Below are 21,995 nucleotides of genomic sequence, written 5' to 3'. Positions count from 1 at the left end.
GATACTGCCACCCAAGGGTGGGGTTTGGAAGGAGGAAAAGGGAATCATTTCAGACCACAGAACTCTCATTGTCCTGTGAACTCCTGAAGCCAGTAAGATCTGTTCCGTTCAGCCGAGTGTTACTAGCCAGTCACAGAAAGAAGCATTGCTGAGCATTTCCATGCACGTGACTCATCTCTCGTCGATCCAGTAGGGTCTCATATGCACACAAACAAAGCATACTCCTTTTTTACGTATCCCCTTAAAGCACTCACCAAGTGCTTCACTGAAGGAATAATGATCTCTTCTAGCAACAACTAGTTACTAGAAAAGTATGCACGATGCCATGTACATTGTGCTCTATGGGTGACTTAAGGAGTTTCCAGGATAACTTTCACCAAATGTAATTTTCACTTTTAGAAGCTGACCTGTGGCCAAGTGAGATACAGCTCTGTTGTGTCTTTTTTTTTTTTTTTCTTTTCACTTTTCAGTTCAGGGGTACACGTGCAGGGTTGTTATACAGGTAAACTTGTGTCATGGGGGTTTGTTGTACGGATTATTTCATCACCCAGGTATTAAGCCTAGTACCCATTAGTTATTTTTCCTGATCCTCTCCCTCCTCTCACCCTCCACCTGCTACATGAGAACATGTAGCAGCTTTGTTGCTTCTTAAGAGCAGTTGTGTTACTGGTCGTGATTGTGACAATACTAGCTAAGCTTTGTTGAGCAGTTACTCTGTGCCAGGGAATCTCTGCAGTATTTCCATGTAGGTGTGCTCATTTGATCCTATAGCAACACTATAAGGAATGCTTTCTTATCTAACCCCATTTTATAGGTGAGAAAACTGAGTCACTTAGCAGGTACTGAAGAAAGGTTAGCTTATTGTGGCTGGGCATGGTGGCTTACGCCTGTAATCCCAGCACTTTGGGAGGCCGAGGTGGGAGGATTGCTTGAGCCCACCAGTTGGAGGCTGCAGTGAGTTGATTGTACCACTGCACTCCACTCTGGGTGACCAAGTGAGACCCCGTCTTGAAAGACAGAGAGAGAAGGGGAAGAGAGGGGAGGGGAGGGGGCCAGGCATGGTGGCTCATGCCTGTAATCCAAGCACTTTGGATGCCAAGGCGGGTGGATCACTCGAGGTCGGGAGTTCAAGACCAGCCTGACCAACATGGTGAAACCCCGTCTTAAAAAAAAAGAAAAAAGATTTATAAGAGAGGGGAAGGGAGGGAGGCAGGAAGGGTGGAAGGGAGGAAGAGAGGGTGGGAGGAAGGGAAGAAGGGAGAGAGGAAGCAAGGAGAAAGGAAAGGAAGAGAGAGAAAGAATGAGAGAGAGAAAAAAAGCCCCCCAGTCTGAGTGACAAAGTGAGACCCTGTCTCAAAAAAAAATGAAAAGGAAGAGAGGAAGGAGAGAAAAGGAGAGAGAAAGAAATCAAGAAAGGGAGATAGAAAGACGCTAGTTTATTGTTATTTTTAACTACAGCATATAATTGAGACTCATTCATTAAATTGTGTTCATTGTATGTAATGGGCTCACTGGACAGTCGTTAAGAAGGTCACCTGGTAGCCCTCTCAAACGCTCTAGGCAGGACACTGGGCAGATTGCTCCCTTCTGACGGGCGTCTCAGTTACGTTCCCGGGGAGGCCACTCCTATGAGGATGGCTGTTTCTGCAATCGCTCACTCTTTGTTGCTCCCTGACTACTATACCTTTTCCTCATTTCATGAATTTCAAATCCACCCTCATCACTGTGTGGCCGTAGCCCTTAGCCTTTGGATGTCTGTCTCCAACCCTATTAGCTGAGGGAACTGTGGCCATCTGTCGAGGGACCAATTGGTTCTTTTCCATATCTTCCCACCCCACAAGCCCCCACCACCTTGAATGAGCCACTGTGAATTCAGCACATCACATGCTGTAAGTATGGCTTTATATTACTATAAATTGTATGTTATTTTTTTGTCTTACAAAGTATTATAAATTATGGCTTTCTATACGTTTGCATCTATGATATGTACATGTTATTTATAGATGTGCGTATGCATACACCAATCTTGTCTCTCAAACCAGATTCTGAACTTGTTAAGGCCTGGAACCATGCTTTATGCTTCTTGGTAATCTTCAGGAGCACCAATGAACAGTTTGGGGTAATAGTGTAAGCTCAGAAAATTCCTATTTTTGACCTATTAAGCAATAACCTGATTCCTCCACTTTGCAGTAAAACGGCTTCTGAGCACACAGTTTAAGGGCTGCTCACTCCCACGTCATCTTCCTGAATGGGTTCTCCCTGCCTCCTGGCTCCTGCAGTCCCCAAGAGCTTCTGGTTAGAACACTTCCCATTATTCTCTGAGCCACCGCAAACCTGTTTTACCACTTTGTCACCCTGTAGCAGCATTGAAAACGCTTGTGGTTTGGTAAGCTGATGCTGAAACCCCAAGACAAGCGTCCTTTCTCCCTTCTCCCTCCGCCCCATGTTTAATATCGGGCCCAGATAAGACTCCACGGCAGCTCCAGCCATCCGCACTCCTTAGCCGGAAGCCAGGCTCTGCATCCATTGTCGGGGAAGATGCCTCCTTTAACGTACACCTTGGCAGAGAGGGTCAGGAATGTAGTCTTGAGAGGCAGGTAGTCAGGGTTCAAATCCTGGTTTCCTGGGTCCTTAGAAAAGTGACTTAACCCCTGTGAGCTTTGACTTCCTTTGAAAAACTAGGGGTTGTAAAGATTGAATTGGAAAATCCGTGTCAAGTGTGTGATAATGCCTGGCATGAGCGATGAGCTCCTTGAGCGTGGCTGGGGTGGTGACCTCTAGCTGGTTGCCTGCTTGCATTGGTAAGGGAACTTGGATGAACTCTATGTCTGCCCTGAGCTAAGCAGTGTGCTGGGGAAGCCCTTCATGCCAGCCACCTCATTTCATTCTCTTCACCCCCTTTTAAGAGAAGGTTTTGTTCTGCCATATATTACAGATGAAGGCACTAGCAGGGTTGAAAATATGCCCAAAGCCACCCAGCTAGCAGGGGTCAGGGCTGGGGCTGAAACCCAGGACTACTGAATTTTAAAGTTCATATCTCAATATCTCCCTTCTCCCCATCATCCCAGATCACTCCCTCCGCACTCCCAGAAAACATAAGGCCCCTTTTTCAGAGTCCAACAGGGATGCTATCCAGTCACTTCTATTTCTGTGCCTCCTCTTATGGCAGAACATGGAGAAAGGTACCGCTCATTCTTAAGGAATTTCCAGGATAACTGACCACATGCAATTTTCTCTTTCAGAAAATTTCTCTTTAGCAGCCAAAAGCTCTGTTGTTTCTTAACAGCAGCTCTGTCACCTGCCATGATTGTCATGATCCCAGCTAAGCTTCCTTGGGCAACTGAGTTACTCTGGGCCACGAATCCATATTAGTTCAATTCATAGTCAGCAACCTGTTTTAAAAAGAGGGAGAAGTTGGTGAGGATTGAAAATTGCCTCTTAGAAGAGGTTGCAAAGAAAAAGCAAGACAAAAGCTTGGAACTTTGACCTGCCAGCTTCCTTGAAACTGGGGAAGAGTGGAGACCTGGCATCTCGGCCCTACGGGAGGAGGGCAGTGCAGCGCCTCCCTACACAGCTCGGGCGCTGCCGTGCCCAGGTAGGAGGTGTCTGAACAGGATCAGGAGTCGGCTGCTGTCTGCTTTGCCCCACCTCTCTGTGTGGCTACAGGGTGTGTGAATCTCTGAGGGCCTGAAGAGAGGACAGCTGAGGGATTTTAAAATCCTAAAACACATGCATTTCCCGTCCCAATACACACACACACACACACACACACACACACACACACACACACACTTTTCTTTCCCCTTTAAAAAAAAAGAGATTCATTCACCAAGTGCATAATGGTGACCCTTTGTTCTCCCCGCACCCCCTCCGCACCCAGCTTCATCCCAAGAGTGTTCCCTGTCAGAGCCGCTCTCTGGAGCCAAATTCCAGAGGCCGGGTTGCTAAGGCCCTTGAAGACATCAGGTAGAGGCTGTCGGAGGCCCAGCAGACAAACCGCTTCTGTCTCATCCTGCCAGAGATTCGAAGCCATTCTCACCCTTTTGGCAGAGGACAGCTGGGCACAGCCCCCTCCCCAGAGTCCCCAGCCCTCGGACATGTGCCAACAAACAGCGTCTCCCTGCACCCGCTATGCCCGTCTGCAGCACAGCCACTCTCTGTCCTGGACCTTGTCGCTGGCGAGCCTCCTTGCCACGGAGCATCTTCTAAGCTCCCTCAGACTAATTTTTCAGACTAAATCTGGGGCCAGTCCTTGCCGACCTGATAGGCCTGCCCGGGCCCGAGTCCTGGAAAGGAGTAGACGGGCTATTTTTAGTGGGGAGACATAAACGGGGCTTTGTTTTCTCTCCATGGAGGCTGAAGTAACCGCAGGGGAAGCTGCGTGGAGACCCAGCTCCCTGCCTCGCTCTCTCCTCCGCTCAGAGGCCCAGACGATGAGGCCAGGATGAAAACCTGCTTCTGCTCAGGATTCCCCATGAGGGTTATTTTTAGCCCAGGACAGTTTGGCCTGTAGCTGAAAACCACAAAGGAATGCCTGTGAGCAGTTTCTCATCCTGAAATAATGGGTTTGTGGTGTTCCCGCAGACTGTAAAACTCCTTTTTCTCCACCTTGGACTGAAACCTCAGGCCTAGCCTTTGGCAAAAGGGTGATAGAGTTAAGTTGCATCTCTTTTTTACATCACCAGGCCCTCCCAGCCTGGAGGACCCAGGGAAGTAATCAGGGAAGGCTTCCCATAAGAGCTGATGTTCAGAGGACACTGACTGCACGAGCAGTGTTGCTTCTGCAGCCACACACTGTGGCACATTTAAACAGGGACCTTCTTTGCCTTTTTTTTCTTCATTCATTCATTCATTCATTTATCTGAGACGGAGTCTTGTTCTGTCTCCCAGGCTGGAGTACAGTGGTGCGATCTTGGCTCACTGAAGAGAAGCTCACCCCTGCCTGTCTCTGGTTTGGTCTGACCTTCAGAAAACTATATCAGAACCCTTTTCCCCCCACCCCATCAAAATGAGCCTGTGTATAGAGCCTGGAGAAGCCAATAAGCTCTCCAGGCTAAGCGTTTTAATCCCTTATGTTTATACAGTAATTCCCAGTTCACCACAAAATTTTCCATCCCGTATTCCATTTGATGTTCCTGACAACTCCATGAATATGGGCCAGGCGGATAACGTTATCCAGGTTTTGTAGAGGAGGAAACTGAGGCTCTGTGTGCTTCAGAGATGAGCCCAGGGTCACCCTACTAATAGGTAATAGGGCTGGGAGTTTTTCCTCCTTCTAATCCTCTTCTTCATTGTGTTCATTAGCTCAACACAAGCTTATTAAAGACAGTGGTTCTTGACCAGCATGATTTTGCTCCCTCTCTCCCTCAAGGGACATTAGGTAATACGTGGAGATATTTTCAGTTGTCATCATGCAGGGTGGGGGTACCACCAGCATCTTGTGGGTCGAGGCCAGGGATGCTGCTAAACATCATACAGTACACAGGACAGCCTGTCCTCCCTCCAACAAAGAATGAGCGAAGCATGTTCAACTCTGCCTCCTGCTCCCGAGCCTCCCCAGAGTCAAGTCAAAGATTCTACCACGTAAACTATGTATTACACTGTGTAACGACTACAGTGTCACAGCTATGTGTGATGTATATGGGAAGCTCCTAATGAGCCTGGAGGACCCAGGGAAGTAATCAGGGAAGAGCTGATCTTGAGAGGACACTGACTTCACGAGCAGTGTTGCCTCTGCAGAGTCTTGCTCTGTCTCCCACGCTGGAGTGCAGTGGCAGGATCTTGGCTCACGGCAACCTCTGCTTCCCAGGTTCAAGCAATTCTCATGCCTCAGCCTCTTGAGCAGCTGGAATTACAGGAACGCGCCACCATGCCCAGCTAATTTTTGTATTTTTAGTAGAGATGGGGTTTCACCATGTTGCCCAGTTTAGTCTTAAACTTCCGGCCTCAGTGATCCAGCTGCCTTAGCCTCCTAAAGTGCTGAGATGACAGGCATGAGCCACTGCACAGCCTGGGACCTTCTATGTCTCATTCCCACAAGTGGGGCCAGTGGAGGAAGGGTTTGCAGGACAGAGGGAGGGGCCTTCTTAAGGTATCAAAGTCCTGTGGTTGGTGGTTTTCCCCTGGGGAGACCCTGTCCCTACCCTGTCTAAGGCTGACCTTTCCCATTAACTGTCTCCTAGAATCGATAAGAAAATGTCTGATGCTCAGGGCAGCTACAAACTGGATGAAGCTCAGGCTGTCTTGAGAGAAACAAAAGCCATCAAAAAAGCTATTACCTGTGGGGAAAAGGAAAAGCAAGATCTCATTAAGGTATGCAAGTTCCTGATGATATGGGCACCATCTTGATTTCTCCTGAATATTTCTGTATGCCAGTCTTATGCGGGAGATTTCCACATGGTACACACATCGCTGAATTCTCATTACTAGTTTTCCTGGGGTTTTGGTTCCATTTCATAGAGGAGGACACGGAGGCGCAGAAGCATTAAGTGACTTGCATAAGGTCACACAGCTAGTGTAAATGGCAGAGTTGGAATGGAAGCCATCTGGCCTAGCCCAAAGGTCATATCCTTGCCACTAGTTCTAACCAGCTGATTTATTTGTTCTTTATTTCTTAAACTTTTATTTTTTAATAGAGGGAGTCTTGCTATGTTGCCCAGGCTGGTCTTGAACTCCTGGGCTTAAGTAATTCTCCCATCTTAGCCTCCCAAAGTGCTGGGATTACAGGCATGAGCCAGCGTACCTGACCCCTGACTTATTTTTCAGAGAATCAAGTGGAGGGAGGTGGTTTCAACATCGTTAGCCTTTGACATCAGAATGTAGCATCTCTATAAGCATTTCATTGTGTGTTCTGCCTCTATGCTGGGAACTGAACAAATTATAATAGATATTATGTAATGTGCCAGGTGATTGTGCCAAGCCCTTTGCATGCATCATGTCTCATCTCTTAAATCAGCCCTAGTTTATCCCCATCCTACAGAAAAAGGCTGTACAACTCAGAGAGGAAGCTAAAGCCATGATTCAAACCCATGAACCCCTGACTCACAAACCCATTCTCTTACCGCCTGTTCATATCACCTCCCTTCACAGGAACGACCTTGACCTCAGATATTTCACTGGCAGATTTTTAGGAGTCCTCAGAGATGCTATAACTGACTTAGTGAAGGAAGCTCTATGCTCTATGACAAACAGAACAGTTTTGAAATTCCTGCCCAGGACAGCAACCCAGTGAAAACATTCAGATGAGGAGTCCATGGACAGTGAGGCGTGTTCCTGTTATGATGAGTGGTTAAGATCGTGGAGCCTTAAGCCAAATAGACCAGGTCCAAATCTTGGCTCGGTCAATTGCCAGCCTTTCATCAATATATTGGGGATAATCATAGGTCATTCTTTGCATGACTATTGTCAGGAATCAGTAAGACTCTGGTAAAGCTGACAGTTACTGAGTATGGGCTGTATTCCTTAGTGTTCGATACTTGTCATCTCATTTAATCAATATGATAGCCCTGTGAGATAAGACCTGTGATTCTTCCCTTTTTTTTTCTTCAAGAAACAGTGTCTGTCTTTATCGCCCAGGTTGGAGTCCAGTGGCAAAATCATAGCTCACTGCAGTGTCAAAGTCCTGGGCTCAAGCAATCCTCCTACCTCAGCCTCCTGAGCAGTTGGAACTGCAGACATGCACCGCCACACCCAACTAATTTCTTTTTTAGAGCTGGGGGTCTCACTATGTTGCCCAGGCTGGTCTTGAATTCCTGGCCTCAAGTGATCCTCCCACCTTGGCCTCTCAAAGCACTAAGATTACAGGCATGAGCACCCAGCCATTCATTTCCATTTTACGGGAGTGGAAATTGAGGCAAAGAGAGGTTATTCAGCTAGGTCAAGTCACACAGCTGGGAAGCAGCAGAATAGGGGTTCCAACTAGAGCGTATGGCTCCAGAGTCGGCATCCACACCAGTTTCTTCCATGTCATAGGCCCAGCAAAGAGCCTGACACACAGCAAGGACCCACTTACTGCCAGCTCTCTATCACAGGATCTGTAGGATGTCTGGGGAGGGCATGGGTTCCTAAATGAAGGGAGGGTAGAGAGGAGAGCATGGCAGACCCAGAGCTCCCTCCTGGGAAGGCACATTACTAACCCTGCTCTCCCCTCCTTTAGAGCCTTGCCATGTTGAAGGACGGCTTCCACACTGACAGGGGGTCTCACTCAGACCTGTGGTCCAGCAGCAGCTCTCTGGAGAGTTCGAGTTTTCCACTGCCGAAACAGTACCTGGACATGAGCTCCCAGACAGACATCTCGGGAAGCGTGAGTAGACAGGGCGGCAGCTGGGAGGCTGCTGTAACGGGCAGCTGCCTTCCCTCTGCCCACCAGGGAGCTGGCCAGCGGCTCTGTGCGGGGCTGGCTGCTGCCTCAGCTCTCTGGAGCTCTGTTCCCTTGCAGACCTCCTGGGGCCGGGAGGATATGATGCGATGCTGTGGAGGAACAGCCCGTACCAGCAAACACCTTGGCCCCGAGTATTGCCTGGCCAGGTGCTGTGTCTCCTTAATGCTGCACAGAAAGCATGTTTAAAGGACAAAATGTCTTTCTCAGTTTTTTTTTCATAGCATTTTGCAGTTGCATTCCATTTTCCTTTCACCAGCTGGACAGCAGGGGATATCTTCCTCCCGTTAGTCCCAAAACAATGCATGCAGCTTTCAGGCAGCTCCTTGACTTCCAGTTCCAAAGCTCAGCCGGGTCCTCGTTACGGATAGTGAAAGTGCGGTCCAGATGGAGCTCGGAAAGGGGTTGGAGTAGGGCTGACCGATGGTGCCTTGTTACTTTTGGAGAGCTTTTGTTTTACTAGAGCAAGCAACATTGAATGAATCTGCCTTCCAGCCTCTGTGGCAGATAGCGTCTAAATGTTGTTCTTATGTGATTTCCATAGCTGTCTCCCACTTGCCCATGGGTGACCGGTGAGCCTTAGAGCTTCTTGCTGCTCTTGACGGACTGGCACAGCAAAAGTGGCTCTCCCTTCTTATACCACCATGTGCCCAGCTACAAGCCACCTGTGGGCCAAAGTTTTGTAAAGGAACTGTACCCCTCTTTGTGAGTTCTGGGGTCTTCTCCCCACCTACCCAGTATTTCACTCCTGACTGCAGCCTCTCTGAGTTTTATTTATTTATTTTTATCCTGAGATGGAGTCTTGCCCCGTCACCCAGGCTGGAGTGCAATGGCACAATCTCAGCTCACTGCAACCTCTGCCTCCCGGGTTCAAGCAATTCTCCTGCCTCAGCCTCCTAGTAGCTGGAATTACAGGTGTGGCACCACTACACCTGGCTAATTTTTTGTATATTTAGTAGAGACGGGGTTTGACCATGCTGGCCAGGCTGCTCTCGAACTCCTGACCTCATGTTCCGCCCGCCTCAGCCTCCCAAAGTGCTGGGATTACAGGTGTGAGCCACCGCACCTAGCCACCTCTCTGAGTTTTCTATTGATCCCCTCCTCAGTGCCCCCCAGAATGGCTTTCTTGATATTGGCTATCCCTGTTTTCTTCTCACCAACTGTCCCCCACGCTTCTATGGCTTGAATTGGCTCCAAGCCAAGTCATTTGGGGCTGCAGGATGATATTCCGAGCCTTTGGCTTCTATTTTCAAAGTGATCGATGTCTGAGTTTACGGCTCTCCCTGTGGCCGGAAGGGAGGAAAGTGTTTTTGCTTAACCAGCTTCCCTGCGATCTGTACCGCCAGCCCAGTCACGGGGGGCTATTCTTGGCTACTGCCCACGCAAGCTGTCAAGTCTCTCATGAGTTCTTGAAACCCAAGTCAGCACCGGCCACAACAGCCACATAATTCCTGACTTTGTTGTTCTCCTCTAGTTCGGCACCAACAGCAACAATCAGTTGGCAGAGAAGGTCAGATTGCGCCTTCGATACGAAGAAGCTAAGAGAAGGTAATTGGGCTGGGGCTCGGGCTGGGGCACGATGGTTCCAAAAATAATAACTGCTGTAGTAGATGCCCGCTCTGTGCTTGGCTTTTGACACACTTCGTCTTCTTTAATCCTCACAAAGATTATGAAGATAGTGATTGTCATCTTTATCTTTTAATCCTCTCTCAGAGAGGAAATGACTCGCCCAGGACACCTCACGAGGTGGAGAGTGGAACTTTGCTTTGAACCCAGATCTGTTTAACCTCAAAGCCGAGTTACCTGCCCACTTGCCTGTCTTGATTTCTATAACCAAGGCTTTTCCATGATCCTATAAGCATTTTGGTTTAAAGAGGCACAACTGGAATGTGAGCAACAGGCTAAAAAGACTATGGACACTACCCACTTCAGTGCTTCCTGTGCAGCTGGGAGCAAGCTGGGCTTTTAAGCAGTGTTATATCCTCTGGGATATAGATGTTCTATGGCTTCACAGAATCCTAAGCAGTCAGGTTCCACTACCACAAATAAAATCAAAATAATAATCAAAGCTGACATTTTTAGAACATCTGTTATAGGCCTACACCGATTGGATTTTTTAAAAATTACTTTGTTATCTTTTATAGAGACAGGGTCTTGCTATGTTGCCCAGGCTGGTCTCGAATTCCTGGCCTTAATTGATCCTCCCACCTCAGCCTCCTGAATAGCTGGGATTACAGGCGTGCACCACTACACTTGGCTGAGATCGTTTATTGTACTAAAACATTTGTATATATGTCTTCTCTTTAATTTTCAAAGCAACCTTACAGCACGGGTTCTATCTTATTATCTCCATGTTAGAGAGGAAAAAGGTAAGACCAAGATACTTCATGATTTTTCTAGGTGGTAGAGGCAGAATTTGAACCCTGGGCAGTCTGGCTTCAAGTTTATGATCTTTCTGTACTCTGAGCCAGCCTTATTGACAAAGCATGCCCTGGGCATTGTGGTGTGGATGGAAACTGGGCACATTGCATCCATTCCTCCCTAGACTAACTTGCCTGGCCTGTGGACCTTCTCAGCCAGGCCAGGTGAAGTATGGCAGTGCCCAGCTCTGCCCCTCTGCCAATGCTGTGTGAATAATAGAACTCTTTGCAGAAATGACAGAAATTTGATAGAAACCAGAGGAAGCAAAAAAGGGAATGTATTGGCTTATTTAACACCAAAGTCCTGAGATAGCTAGCTTCAGGCACAGCTGGATCTAGGGACTCAGGTACTGTTTTTTTTGTTTTGTTTTTTTTTTGTTTTTTGAGATGGAGTCTCACTCCTGTTACCCAGGCTCGAGTGCAATGGCACGATCTTGGCTCACTGCAACCTCCGTCTCCTGAGTTCAGGCAATTCTCCTGCCTCAGCCTCCTGAGTAGCTGGGATTATAGGCATGCGCCACCATGCCCAGCTAAATTTTTGTATTTTTAGTAGAGACGGGGTTTCACCATGTTGACCAGGATGGTCTCGATCTCTTGACCTCGTGATCCACCCGCCTCGGCCTCCCAAAGTGCTGGGATTACAGGCTTGAGCCACCACGCCCACACAGACTTAGTCTCTCTCCTTTTCTTCAACCTGCTTGCTGGTATGCTAACCTGGTAGTATATAAGCCCTGAATTGCTGGGAGATGCTTTGCCACTTTGACAGAAAAGTCTGCTAGAGAGTAAAGCATATGAGGGAGCCCCTGCCAGGCCTCATACCATTTCATTATCAAAGTGCTGGAGAACAGCAGCTACAAAATTGTCTCAAAGCCAATCTTGATAGATTACTGTATACATGAATTTTATTCATGTATACAGTAATATGTGGGTCCTCTGTACCCTCAGGTTCTGCATTTGTGGATTCAACCAACCAAGGATCAAAAGTATCCAGGAAAAAAATTAAAAATAATACAAATGCTTAAATATAGTATAACCACTATTTACATAGCATTTACATTGTGTTAGGTATTGTAAGTAATCTAGAGATGATTTAAAGTATACAGGAGGACACACACAGGTTGTATGTAAATGCTATGCAATTTTATATAAAGCATTGAGCATCCATGGGTTTTGGCATCTGTGGGAGGTCCTGCAGGGGTCAAGTGTATAAGAATTCCTCCTAGAACATTTGGCTAGAGAATAAGCAATTCTAGATGTGCTTCTCCATATGGAATTTTTGCTGCACTTCATGGTGAATCTTGTCCCCAGCCATGTTCTCACAAAGAATTGGGCCACACTGTCTGCAGGTAAGATTGAACTGGGATCCCAGAGGCCTCTGGTCTCAACAAGTATTGGCCAGGTTTATGATTTGCAGTTTTAGGTGCATCATATCCTACCTGGGCATCTGTCCAACCAGGTTAACAGCTCCTATCCTCCCCACCCTGTAGGGATGGGGTAGCCAGGACATGAGAGCTGATGGTACTCTGCAGAGGCCAAGTCCTAAAGGATGATGTCATGATTGTTGTTAGATATTTGTAGCAATATTCATTGTTATACTGTGAATCTTATTTTGGCCCAATGATAATAATACCGGAGGTCTATTTAACACCTGGCAATGTATAAAGGGCTCTTACTGCTGTGTTCTCATTTGGCCCTCATAACCCACCCTATAGGTATCATATCATCTCTGCCTTATCGGTGAGGATACTGAGTCTTAGAGAAGTTAAGGGATAAGGCTGCCAGCTCTTTCACTGGTATTAAGTGCCTGTGTATACCAGACACTGTGCTAGAAGCTTCTGACACCAAAATGATTTCTTGAGAAATGGTCCCTTCCATAAGGAAGGCCAGAGCAAACCAGGACTCCAACTCCAGGCCTCTAACCCCAAATCCACAGTTGTTCGCACAGTGCCACTACCTCTCTCTGAGTTGAGAATACATGGTCAGTAAGGCCGAGCGTGGTGGCTCACGCCTGTAATCCAAGCACTTTGGAGGCCAAGGCAGGCAGATCACCTGAGGTTGGGAGTTCAAGACCAGCCTGACCAACATGGTGAAACCCCATCTTTAAAAAAAAAGAGAGAGAATACATGGTCAGTAGTTGTAGTCTTAATGGTCTGGAACTGCCAGTGACTCAGTATTTGCTATGTGCCAGACACCCTTCACAACCATTCTGATGAATGAATTTTTCTTATCTTTAAGGCCTGAGGAGTTGGCCCAATGTTACATACCTAATAAGTGGTTACACTGGGTCATAACAACAGTAGCAAGGACTTAACTATGTGCCGAGTACTGTGCTTTGCAGGGTATAGGTTATATCATAAAACCTTCAATCAAAATGGCATAAGAAAAGAGATTTTGTTATTCCCTTGAGAAGGATGAGCAGCTTGCCCAAGACCACACAGCCAGTGGTAAGGGGTTATTGCCTGCTGCTGAATCCACATCTCTATTGTAGCAGGAATAGGACAAGGACATTGCCTTGTTCATGTCTGTACCCCATCCCTGCAGAGCCTACTTCATTGTTGGCACATGGCAGGCACCCACATGTGTTTGTTTAGATAAAAATAGGTTCCTTGAGATGACATGCTGATCAAAGGAAGACAGTTAACTGTCAAAGATTGCTCTGAGATGTCTTGTTTCTTCATGGCCTCTCCTGTTCCCGCAGTGTTATCAGGCACACCAATCACGCTTGCTTTCTTGGCCCCCAGGATCGCCAACCTGAAGATCCAGCTGGCCAAGCTTGACAGTGAGGCCTGGCCTGGGGTGCTGGACTCAGAAAGGGACCGACTGATCCTCATCAACGAGAAGGAGGAACTGCTGAAGGAGATGCGCTTCATCAGCCCCCGCAAGTGGACCCAGGGGGAGGTGGAGCAGCTGGAGATGGCCCGCAAGCAGCTAGAGAAGGACCTGCAGGCAGCCCGGGACACCCAGAGCAAGGCGCTGACCGAGAGGTGGGGCTGGGGCCCCAGGGTGTATAGGACTTTTCTCTCACTGGCAGTCTGTCCTCCAGCCCCCAGATAGAGGATGAGCGGGTTCCAGGGTGCCAGGGCTCCACCCTGCGCATGCTCAGTTCAGAGATCTCTCAGCTTGCCGACATAGAAAATCAGCAAAGATGATTCACCATCCAGTGCACCAGCTACCCTGGTACTTTGCATGGTGAATCATGCTACCAAAAAGTCTGCTTAGGTGATTGTGTTCAAAAACGTATCTTCTGACTCAACTAAGCCACATAACTCTATATAATTTAGAGCAGTCATTTTCTGACTTTTTGACAGTGATGCACATTTTATACTGTGACCTGATACAAGTTTCACAAAATAGTGCATGCTTTTTTTTTTTTTTTTTTTTTTTTAAAGACGGGGTTTCGCCATGTTGGACAGGCTGGTTTCGAACTCCTGACCTCAAGCGATCCATCCGCCTCGCCCTCCCAAAGTGCTGGGATTACAGGCGTGAGCCACCGTGCCCGGCTGAGTGGTCCTCAGATGTTTTCTCCCTTCTGTTGCATTTCTTTTTACGCAGGTCATGACTCACCAAATTGATTTCACCACATGCGAAGTAAGGGGTTGCAGTTTGCAGTTTGAAAAACACTGATGTGGATGGGGGTTGCAAACTGGCATGCTTATGGGAGCGAAGCAGGTCACAGAAATGCTGGAGACCCATCTGGCAGTGGTCCGTGTCAGACCGGAGTGCACAGACCCCACTTGTCTAAAGCAGGTGCTGTCTCTCTGCTCCAGCTAACGGGAGTGCAGGCCTTGGGCTGCCAGGGCTGCCGGTACTTCAAACAAAAGAATCGTTTGGATTTTTTATTTTTAAATATTGGGAACTAATCCAAAATTTAAAAAATACATATATATGCAAATCAGCTGCATCTATGGGCTTGATGTAACCTAAAAGCCACTGCTTTATATTCTCTAATTTAGAGCTTATTACAGACATTGTCTTTGTTTATTTCCTTCAGTGTTCCCACCAGCCTCCTCACCCACATTGCACAGAATGCAACACTGTGTTCACTGTAGGCTTTACCCTCTCCAGCTTCACGTTCATTCATTCATTCTGTTCATCAGCCAATGTTTACTCATTCATTCGAGAAACCTTTTGCTGCACAGATTGTGTGTGCAGGGCAGTTTGGGGGATTCAGAAATTAATAAGACATGGTCCCTGCCCCATGACCTTTAAATCTATTCTAGTTATTTTCACCATTTTTTGGCAGGAGCCTTTATTCAGCAAGGTTCCTGCCTCTAAGGAGCTTAGAAGTGAAGCTAGTGATTTTCAAGAGTGTGTGTGTTTGTGTGTGTGGGGGGGGGGGCGGGGTGGTGGTGTTTGGGGCCAGCAAAATTCCTTTTGCTAGTGAAATCAGAGGCAGAAGCCCAGTTTATGAAGCCAGTAAACATGCCTATTGCCTCAGTTGAAGCAGTCTCGGAGTCCTAGAGATGCCTGTATATGCTCACTCTGTCACCCCATCATGGGTCTTTCAGGGGAACTTCGAGCTCTAAGGCACCCTCCTTGCAGTATCATCCTAGCAATTGAGTAAGCCCCACTTGCACATGGCATGGTGCCAGGTGGGTCAGGTTGACCAAGCCCTTGCCTAGCCTCTCATGGCTTCAGAAACTCCCTTGACTCACCGATGCTGGGAATCTCTCCCACTAGTTGCTTCGTCAGAACTGCTAGCAGTAATGTCCAAAGCGTATCCATTTCCTCTCTTCCATTCTTTACTGGCAGGAGCAGCTGATTAGCCCTGACCCACCACCAGTTGGTGGGAGAAGAAGGACAGAGCTTGAATAATTGCGTTCTGCAACCCTTGCAAGCACTTGCTAGAAGCTTTCTTTAGCACCACGGCTCCACTCTGCTTTCTCTGAGAGTTTGGGATAAGGCCTGTGTCTATATGCCCTCATGCCTTTTGTGTTTGTTGAAAGAATAAATGGTTAGCTGACCTGGGCAGACCCTTACTGGGCCTCTGTGTCTCCCTGAGTCCCTCACTTGCTCCCAGACCCTATAACTGCCATTGGGAAGCCCTTAGCTATTCATCATCCCCACAGCCAGCCGGTAAAGAGAACAGACTCATGGCAGCCTCACTCCTTGTTGGGTCCGAAGCAACACCCTTCTCACCTGCTGACCTTGAGCAAGTCATCGACCAATATGGGTTTCACTTGCCTAATAGAGAAAAAATGGGATACATTATGTCCTCACTTAATATTTGTTAACAAGTTTTTGGAAAACTGTGACTTGAAGCAAAAGAACATACAATGAAACCAATTTTTTCTATCAACTTTATGTTTTTATTTTTATTTTTTCGAGATGGAGTCTCGCCCTGTCGCCTAGGCTGGAGTGCAGTGGTGTGATCTCAGCTCACTGCAACCTCCGCATTCCGAGTTAAAGGGATTCATCTGCCTCAGCCTCTGAGTAGCTGGGATTACAAGTGTGCGCCACCACACCTGGCTAATTTTTGTATTTTAGTAGAAATGGGGTTTTACCATGTTGGCCAGGCTGGTCTGAAACTCCTGACCTCAGGTGACCCACCATCCTTGGTCTCCCAAAGTACTGAGATTACAGGCATGAGCCACTGCTCCCAGGTCCATCAACTTTATTAAAAAAAAAAAATTATTTGAGAACTTGGTATACATCATTTTGCTTAAAGTTGCAGTTGGCAAGAACCTATCTATAATGTTAATTGTGGATTTACTGTAGTTACATTAACTACATATATAGTAGGAAGGCAGGCAATTAGACCAGGCTGTGAATTGAGGCTCTTCCCTTCTGTAAAACTGTTGGGTTTCTTGAAACTCCAATTGGAGGCTCTTAGGGACCCCTAAGATATACTACATGTAAAAGCTCCCATCCTGTGCCACACTGTAGCCTATGTAATCTCATTTAAACCTCCCCAGAACCCTGAGGTTAATCCACATTTTACAAATAAGGAAACTGAAACTCACCCGACATCCCTAAGTGGCAGAACGGGGATTAGAAGAGCCCAGGTTTGCTGGCCCCAGAGGCTGTGCTCACTTTAGAGTGCTGCCCACTCAGAAGACGTTCTGTTACTGCCTTCAACCCCATCTTTCAAAGGTCTGCTGGCTCCTCCGGAGCAGTGAGTTCACACAGCTAGTACCGGGAGGCCGGAACCTCCACTCCTCTGCAGCTGCTGAGTGGACAGCTCGAAGGGCCTGGTAGGAGGGTGCTTGGAGCAAATGCAATGGTAGCGAAGCTGGAGGGCGTACAGGCAGGCAGCCACGTGTGCCCTACGAGGAGTCTAAGGAAGGAGCCCGCAGGAATGGGGTACCACGCTTATGGCTGCGAGCCTCCCGCAGTGGGGAGACAGGAAAGCCACCCCAGCTGTCTTTGTGTCTGCAGCTGTTTCCTTCCAGCTCTGTGTCTGTCTGCTCATCCTTCTGACGCTAGCGTTGTTTCCCTTCTCTGTTTTTCATGGTGTGTATCTTTTAGTGTCTGTCTCTGTCTCCCCTGGCTCCTCTTTCTCGATTCTCTCTCTCTGTCTCAAAATGGGACCATTATGCTCTTCACCTTCGCACAACAGCCTCGAATTCAGCGTGCCTTTGAGGACAGGAATAGACACATCCAGGAGAGACTGACTATAGGACCTGCCAAACCCTGCTCACAAATCAGTCAGACTCACCGGCATCCGAACAAACCTCATCCCACCCTCTGCCTCTCCCTCCTTCCCGAGGGCCTTCCCCGCTGCTCCCTAGAGCAGGTGTGCAGTCACGCAGGATGCTCGTTAGTGCACAGGCTTCCTGGACCCACCCTAGGGACTGATCCTTCAGCCCTGAGATGCAGCCCAGGTTCTTACATTTTTAAGCAGCACCCGAGGTGCTGAGCTACAGCATGTGGGGACTCCAGCCCCACCTTCTGGATCCTCTACCTGCCTCCACGTTTAATGTGTTCTTGGCCTCCCAGTGTGTGCCAGGCATCACACACACGTGCCATCTATCCTGCAAAGCTCAATGCCACTGGGAGGTGGCCTTGGCACCTGTGTGGTGCTAGCAGCAGCTAGCCCCCAGTGCCAGGACATCATGGCAGCCTATCTCCCAGACTCCTCATCATCCTGTTGAGGCTTCACTGGGGACCCACGTCTCCTCCCAGAACACATCTCTCTGGCTTTTCTCCCACAGAGAAGAGGAAAGCCAAGGAAAAAATGGTGAGCCCCAGCTGCTCCTTGATCTTGGACCTAAACTGTTCCTCAGCTTTCCTTTTACACAGAGTCAAGAGATTCCACAGCCTTGTCCATTCTGTTGAAAGTCAAGGTTTATGTTCATCACAGGTTCCAGCTGCCAGCCTATTGCACACACCCACCCCAGCCTCAGGCAGGACTCTAGAACAGTGCCAGGGATTGAGCTGACCAAGAACCATGCCAAGGTCACTCTGCCTCCTGCTCCTGTTGTCTTTTCTGTAATTTCACAGATTTAGTTGCCCAGTAATGAGCCTAACCCATCCCACAAGACTTTTCTGTTGTGTCCAGAGAAAACTCTGGTCTTTACTGCAGGACATGTGCCGGGGGTTTGGGTGTGTGGGTAGAGGGATGGCATGATTTGGCTTTTCCATGAAAATGAGCCCTTTCTCCCAGGCCCCGGACTGGGTTAGCTGTATCTTGGGTCCACTAGTTGCGTCCAGGGGCCAACTAGTCAGCCATTCCCTCTTTAGCAGGCGACATGAGGGGATGGGGGCCAACAGGGGAACACATCTGTCTATGGAAGGTATAACATGCAGGTCTTTCAGCAGAGCTCATAAACTCTGCCAGCTTCATCTGGAGCAAAAGCCATCCATTCAGCAGATACTGAGCATGTCTACCTGGGGGGCATTGTGTTGGGTGCTAGGTGCTGGGTGAGCAAGATACACCCTCTGCCTCTCTGCCGTCCCCCATCAGCGCAGCAGCTTGTAAACCTTGGTGTGCCTTAATGAAAAGGCAGATTTCTGGGCCCTGCTGCTAGGCTTTTTGATTCAGCAGGTCAAAGTAGGGCCTGGGAATGTGTGTTTCAGTAAGCACTCCTCTCTTTCTGATGCAGGTGGCCTGTGGGCCACAAGCTGATCATGACTAGCCTAGTAGACACACAGGAGCAGACCAGGTTGTAAGTTTGTGAGGGCACAGTCTTGCTTGATGGGGCCCTTTATTTTGTAGTGGGCCCACTCCAGGGGTTGGAGAGCCATTCCAGGGGCAAAGACATACACTGGAGCCCACCCAAGCTGCCCTCCAGGGGGGATTTCAGGAGAGGTCGGGCTGAGTTAGGGTCCTAAAGCCAGAGGTCTCTTCCAAACACAAGGATTTTGTGTCTGGGGAGATAGTTTGCTGAATTGGGCTTTGGCGTCAGGCATGCCTGGGTGAAAATCTTTGCTTCCAGTTCTGTGGCATTCCATCATGTCCACTAGCTTCTCCTGACTCCCTGGTCCCATTCTCTCCAGCACCCTTGCTAACTGTGGCTGGTCCATCCAACCTCGGAGTGTTCTGTGTACAGGGTCCTCGGCCTTCCCTTGTTTTCACTTCTGTATTTTACCCTAAGATGATGCATGAGTCTATCAGGGCTGTCGTAACCACATACTACAGATTGACTGGGGGACTTAAACAGCGGACATTTATGTTCTCACAGTCTGGAAGCTAGACATCCAAGATTAGACGTCAGCGGGGTTGCTTTCTTCTGTGGTCTCTTCCTTCGGCTTGTAGATAGCCTCCTCCTCCCTCTGTTTCACATGGCCTTCTCCCTGTCCACTTGTAAGGACAGCAGTCATACTGGATTAGAGTCTGCCCTACTGACCTCATTTTACCTTAATTACTTCTTAAAAGCCCTATCTCCAAATACAATCACATTGGGAGGTACTGGGGCTTAGAACTTCAATGTAGGATTTCAGGGGGACAAAAATCAACCCAGAACAGATGGTAATCTCATTGAGGTGCTGATCCATGTGATGGGGATTCCCCCCACCCACCCACCGCCGACCTTTATAGCAGCCCGCCTGTTCAGCATTCATACCCACATATCCATAAGAGAGCTCTTCTCTTCCCCCGGGTTCCCCTGCCTCCGCCTTCTCCTCTCAGCAGATGCCATCTGCAGGTCCACTTGGCTGCCCACCGCAGTAGCCGCACAGTCTTCTCATTTACTCCCTCAGCCTCACCCATTCTGGCAGCCCAGGCCCTGTTTCTGTCTCAGCATTTCTCAGGCCTCCACCATCTCAGTGACACCTCACAGCCACCCTCCCTGCCTTCAGTCTTCAGCCTCCTGCCCATTGTCCTCACCGCAGTCATGGTGACATCAAAAGGAAGAAGTTTATGCTAAAGCCCCTACTTGGAATGTTCTTTCCTCCTGCACTTTTCCTAGCCAACACCTGTCCATGCTCCATCCTTAAATTTCTCTGCTAGTCAGGAATCTAACTGCTGCAAGAAACAGCCCCCAGAGTCTCCGTGGCTTCACACAACAGAGGTTTATTTCTTGCTCATATAATGTCTAATTGGGTATGTCCAGTTAACAGGCAGCTTTCCACGTGGTCGTTCAGGAACCCAGGCTCTTCCCATATGTGGCACTGCCTCTTTGAGTCCACAAGAGTCCATGCGTGAGACAGTGAAGAAGACACACTCACTTTTCTTTACTACTTGTGCTCACATCCCATTGGCCAGAACTTGGTCATACGCACTGCCCCGCCAGCTGCAGGGAAGGCTGGGAAAATGGTCTGGGGACAGAGCAGGGTACACACTGCCAGTCTCTGCCACAGAGTCGCTTGGCTGGAAGAGGCCCACCTGCCAATGTAAACTGGGCCTCTCCTTTTGTGTTCTTTTCTACCATTGTGTACTTTTTCCTCATGGACCTTGTCACACTGTGTTAACTAGATATTTGAATATTTCTTTAATTATCGGTTCTCCCTAGTAGAGTGTAAGCCCCATAAGAGCAGAAACACACTGGGCACAGTGGCTCACGGCTGCACTCCCAGCATTTTGGGAGGCTGAGGCAGGCAGATTGCCTGAGGTCGGGAGTTCAAGACCAACCTGGCCAACATGGTGAAAGCCCGTCTCTACTAAAGATATAAAAAATTAGCTGGGCGTGGTAGCACGTGCCTGTAATTTCAACTACTTGGGAGGCGGAAGCAGGAGAATCACTTGAACCTGGAAGGTGAAGGTTGTAGTGAGCCGAGATGATACCACTGTACTCCGGCCTGGGCGACAGGGCAAGACTGTCTCAAAAGAAAAAAAAAAAAAAAGCAGAAAGAAGTACTACTCTGGTCACTCACTGTTTTGTCCCAAGTGCAGTGCATGGGCAGGGTCCAGTACCAAATGGGTACTCAGTGAATATGAGCTGAAAGAGAGAGGAAGGGAAAGAAGAGGGGCTGTGGTTGGGCGAAATCCTACTTCTGCCTCTAATTGCACAGCTTTAAGCAAATTATGCAACTCTAATAAGGGCCTCGATTTTCTCCTAAGCGGTAAAAATCATTCTTACTATGCAGCATTTTCATGCAACTGAATTAAGGCAGTGTTCTAAGGTTCCTGGCACAGTGACTGATGCATGTATAAACACACACATATATATAGTGGGTGAGCGGTATTGCAGCTTTCATAGGATTATAATGTATGTGGAGGCTCTAGGTCCCCAGACGCCATGGTAAAATTTTCTTTGCTTCTTACAACAACTTTCATGGTAAAATGCTTGCCGAAGGTTCTTGTGCCTGTGGGTCTGGGTGTACATGGATAAGCGTGCATGCCCTGTGCTTCCTTTCCGGGCATCCCACTCTTGCTTTCTCTCCCTCTCTCCCTCCAGGTTAAAGTTAAACAGTAAGAGGAATCAGCTGGTGAGAGAACTGGAGGAAGCCACTCGACAGGTGGCAAGTCTGCACTCCCAGCTGAAAAGGTGAGTGGTGGGTGGTGGGACCATGGCTCCCCTGCACATGGCCAGACGTGGGTGTCCCCTGCGTCCCAGCCCAGGCTCTACCCTTCACTGGTCCTTTGTGGATTGAGTGTGGATGTTTAGAAGCACAGCAAATGGATCGTCAGCAGACCGGGGCGTGGCCTGGCGTGGCCTGGCGTGGCTAGGAATAGGGGCCTTGACCTCTCCAGACTGATAGCACAAAGAAGCCCCCAGGCAGGTACTAGGAAGTCTTGGAAGTCATGGCTCACACCTGTAATCCCAGCACTTGGGGAAGCCAAGGTGGGTAGATCCCTCGAGCTCAGGAGTTTGAAA

The 21,995-nt window shown here is 48.4% G+C and overlaps 1 protein-coding gene across 8 annotated transcripts in view; it reads left to right on the top strand.

Annotated features, from left to right (window-relative positions):
• Positions 1-21,995, top strand: part of WWC1 (WW and C2 domain containing 1) — a 187,031-nt gene that overhangs the window by 113,734 nt on the left and 51,302 nt on the right. For all 8 annotated transcript variants that reach the window (XM_074390375.1, XM_074390374.1, XM_010346667.3 and 5 more), the window contains 5 exons: positions 6,183-6,312; positions 8,156-8,302; positions 9,852-9,925; positions 13,539-13,781; positions 21,576-21,665. In XM_074390375.1, the coding sequence (XP_074246476.1) occupies positions 6,183-6,312; positions 8,156-8,302; positions 9,852-9,925; positions 13,539-13,781; positions 21,576-21,665 (684 nt within the window). The remainder of the gene's footprint in view (positions 1-6,182; positions 6,313-8,155; positions 8,303-9,851; positions 9,926-13,538; positions 13,782-21,575; positions 21,666-21,995) is intronic.

This window comes from Saimiri boliviensis, chromosome 20 (assembly GCF_048565385.1).
Source record: "Saimiri boliviensis isolate mSaiBol1 chromosome 20, mSaiBol1.pri, whole genome shotgun sequence".
In the NCBI taxonomy this organism is placed as follows: Eukaryota; Metazoa; Chordata; class Mammalia; order Primates; family Cebidae; genus Saimiri; species Saimiri boliviensis.
The sequence above is the reverse complement of the archived record's forward strand: the minus strand, read 5'-3'. Positions and strand labels throughout refer to the sequence as shown.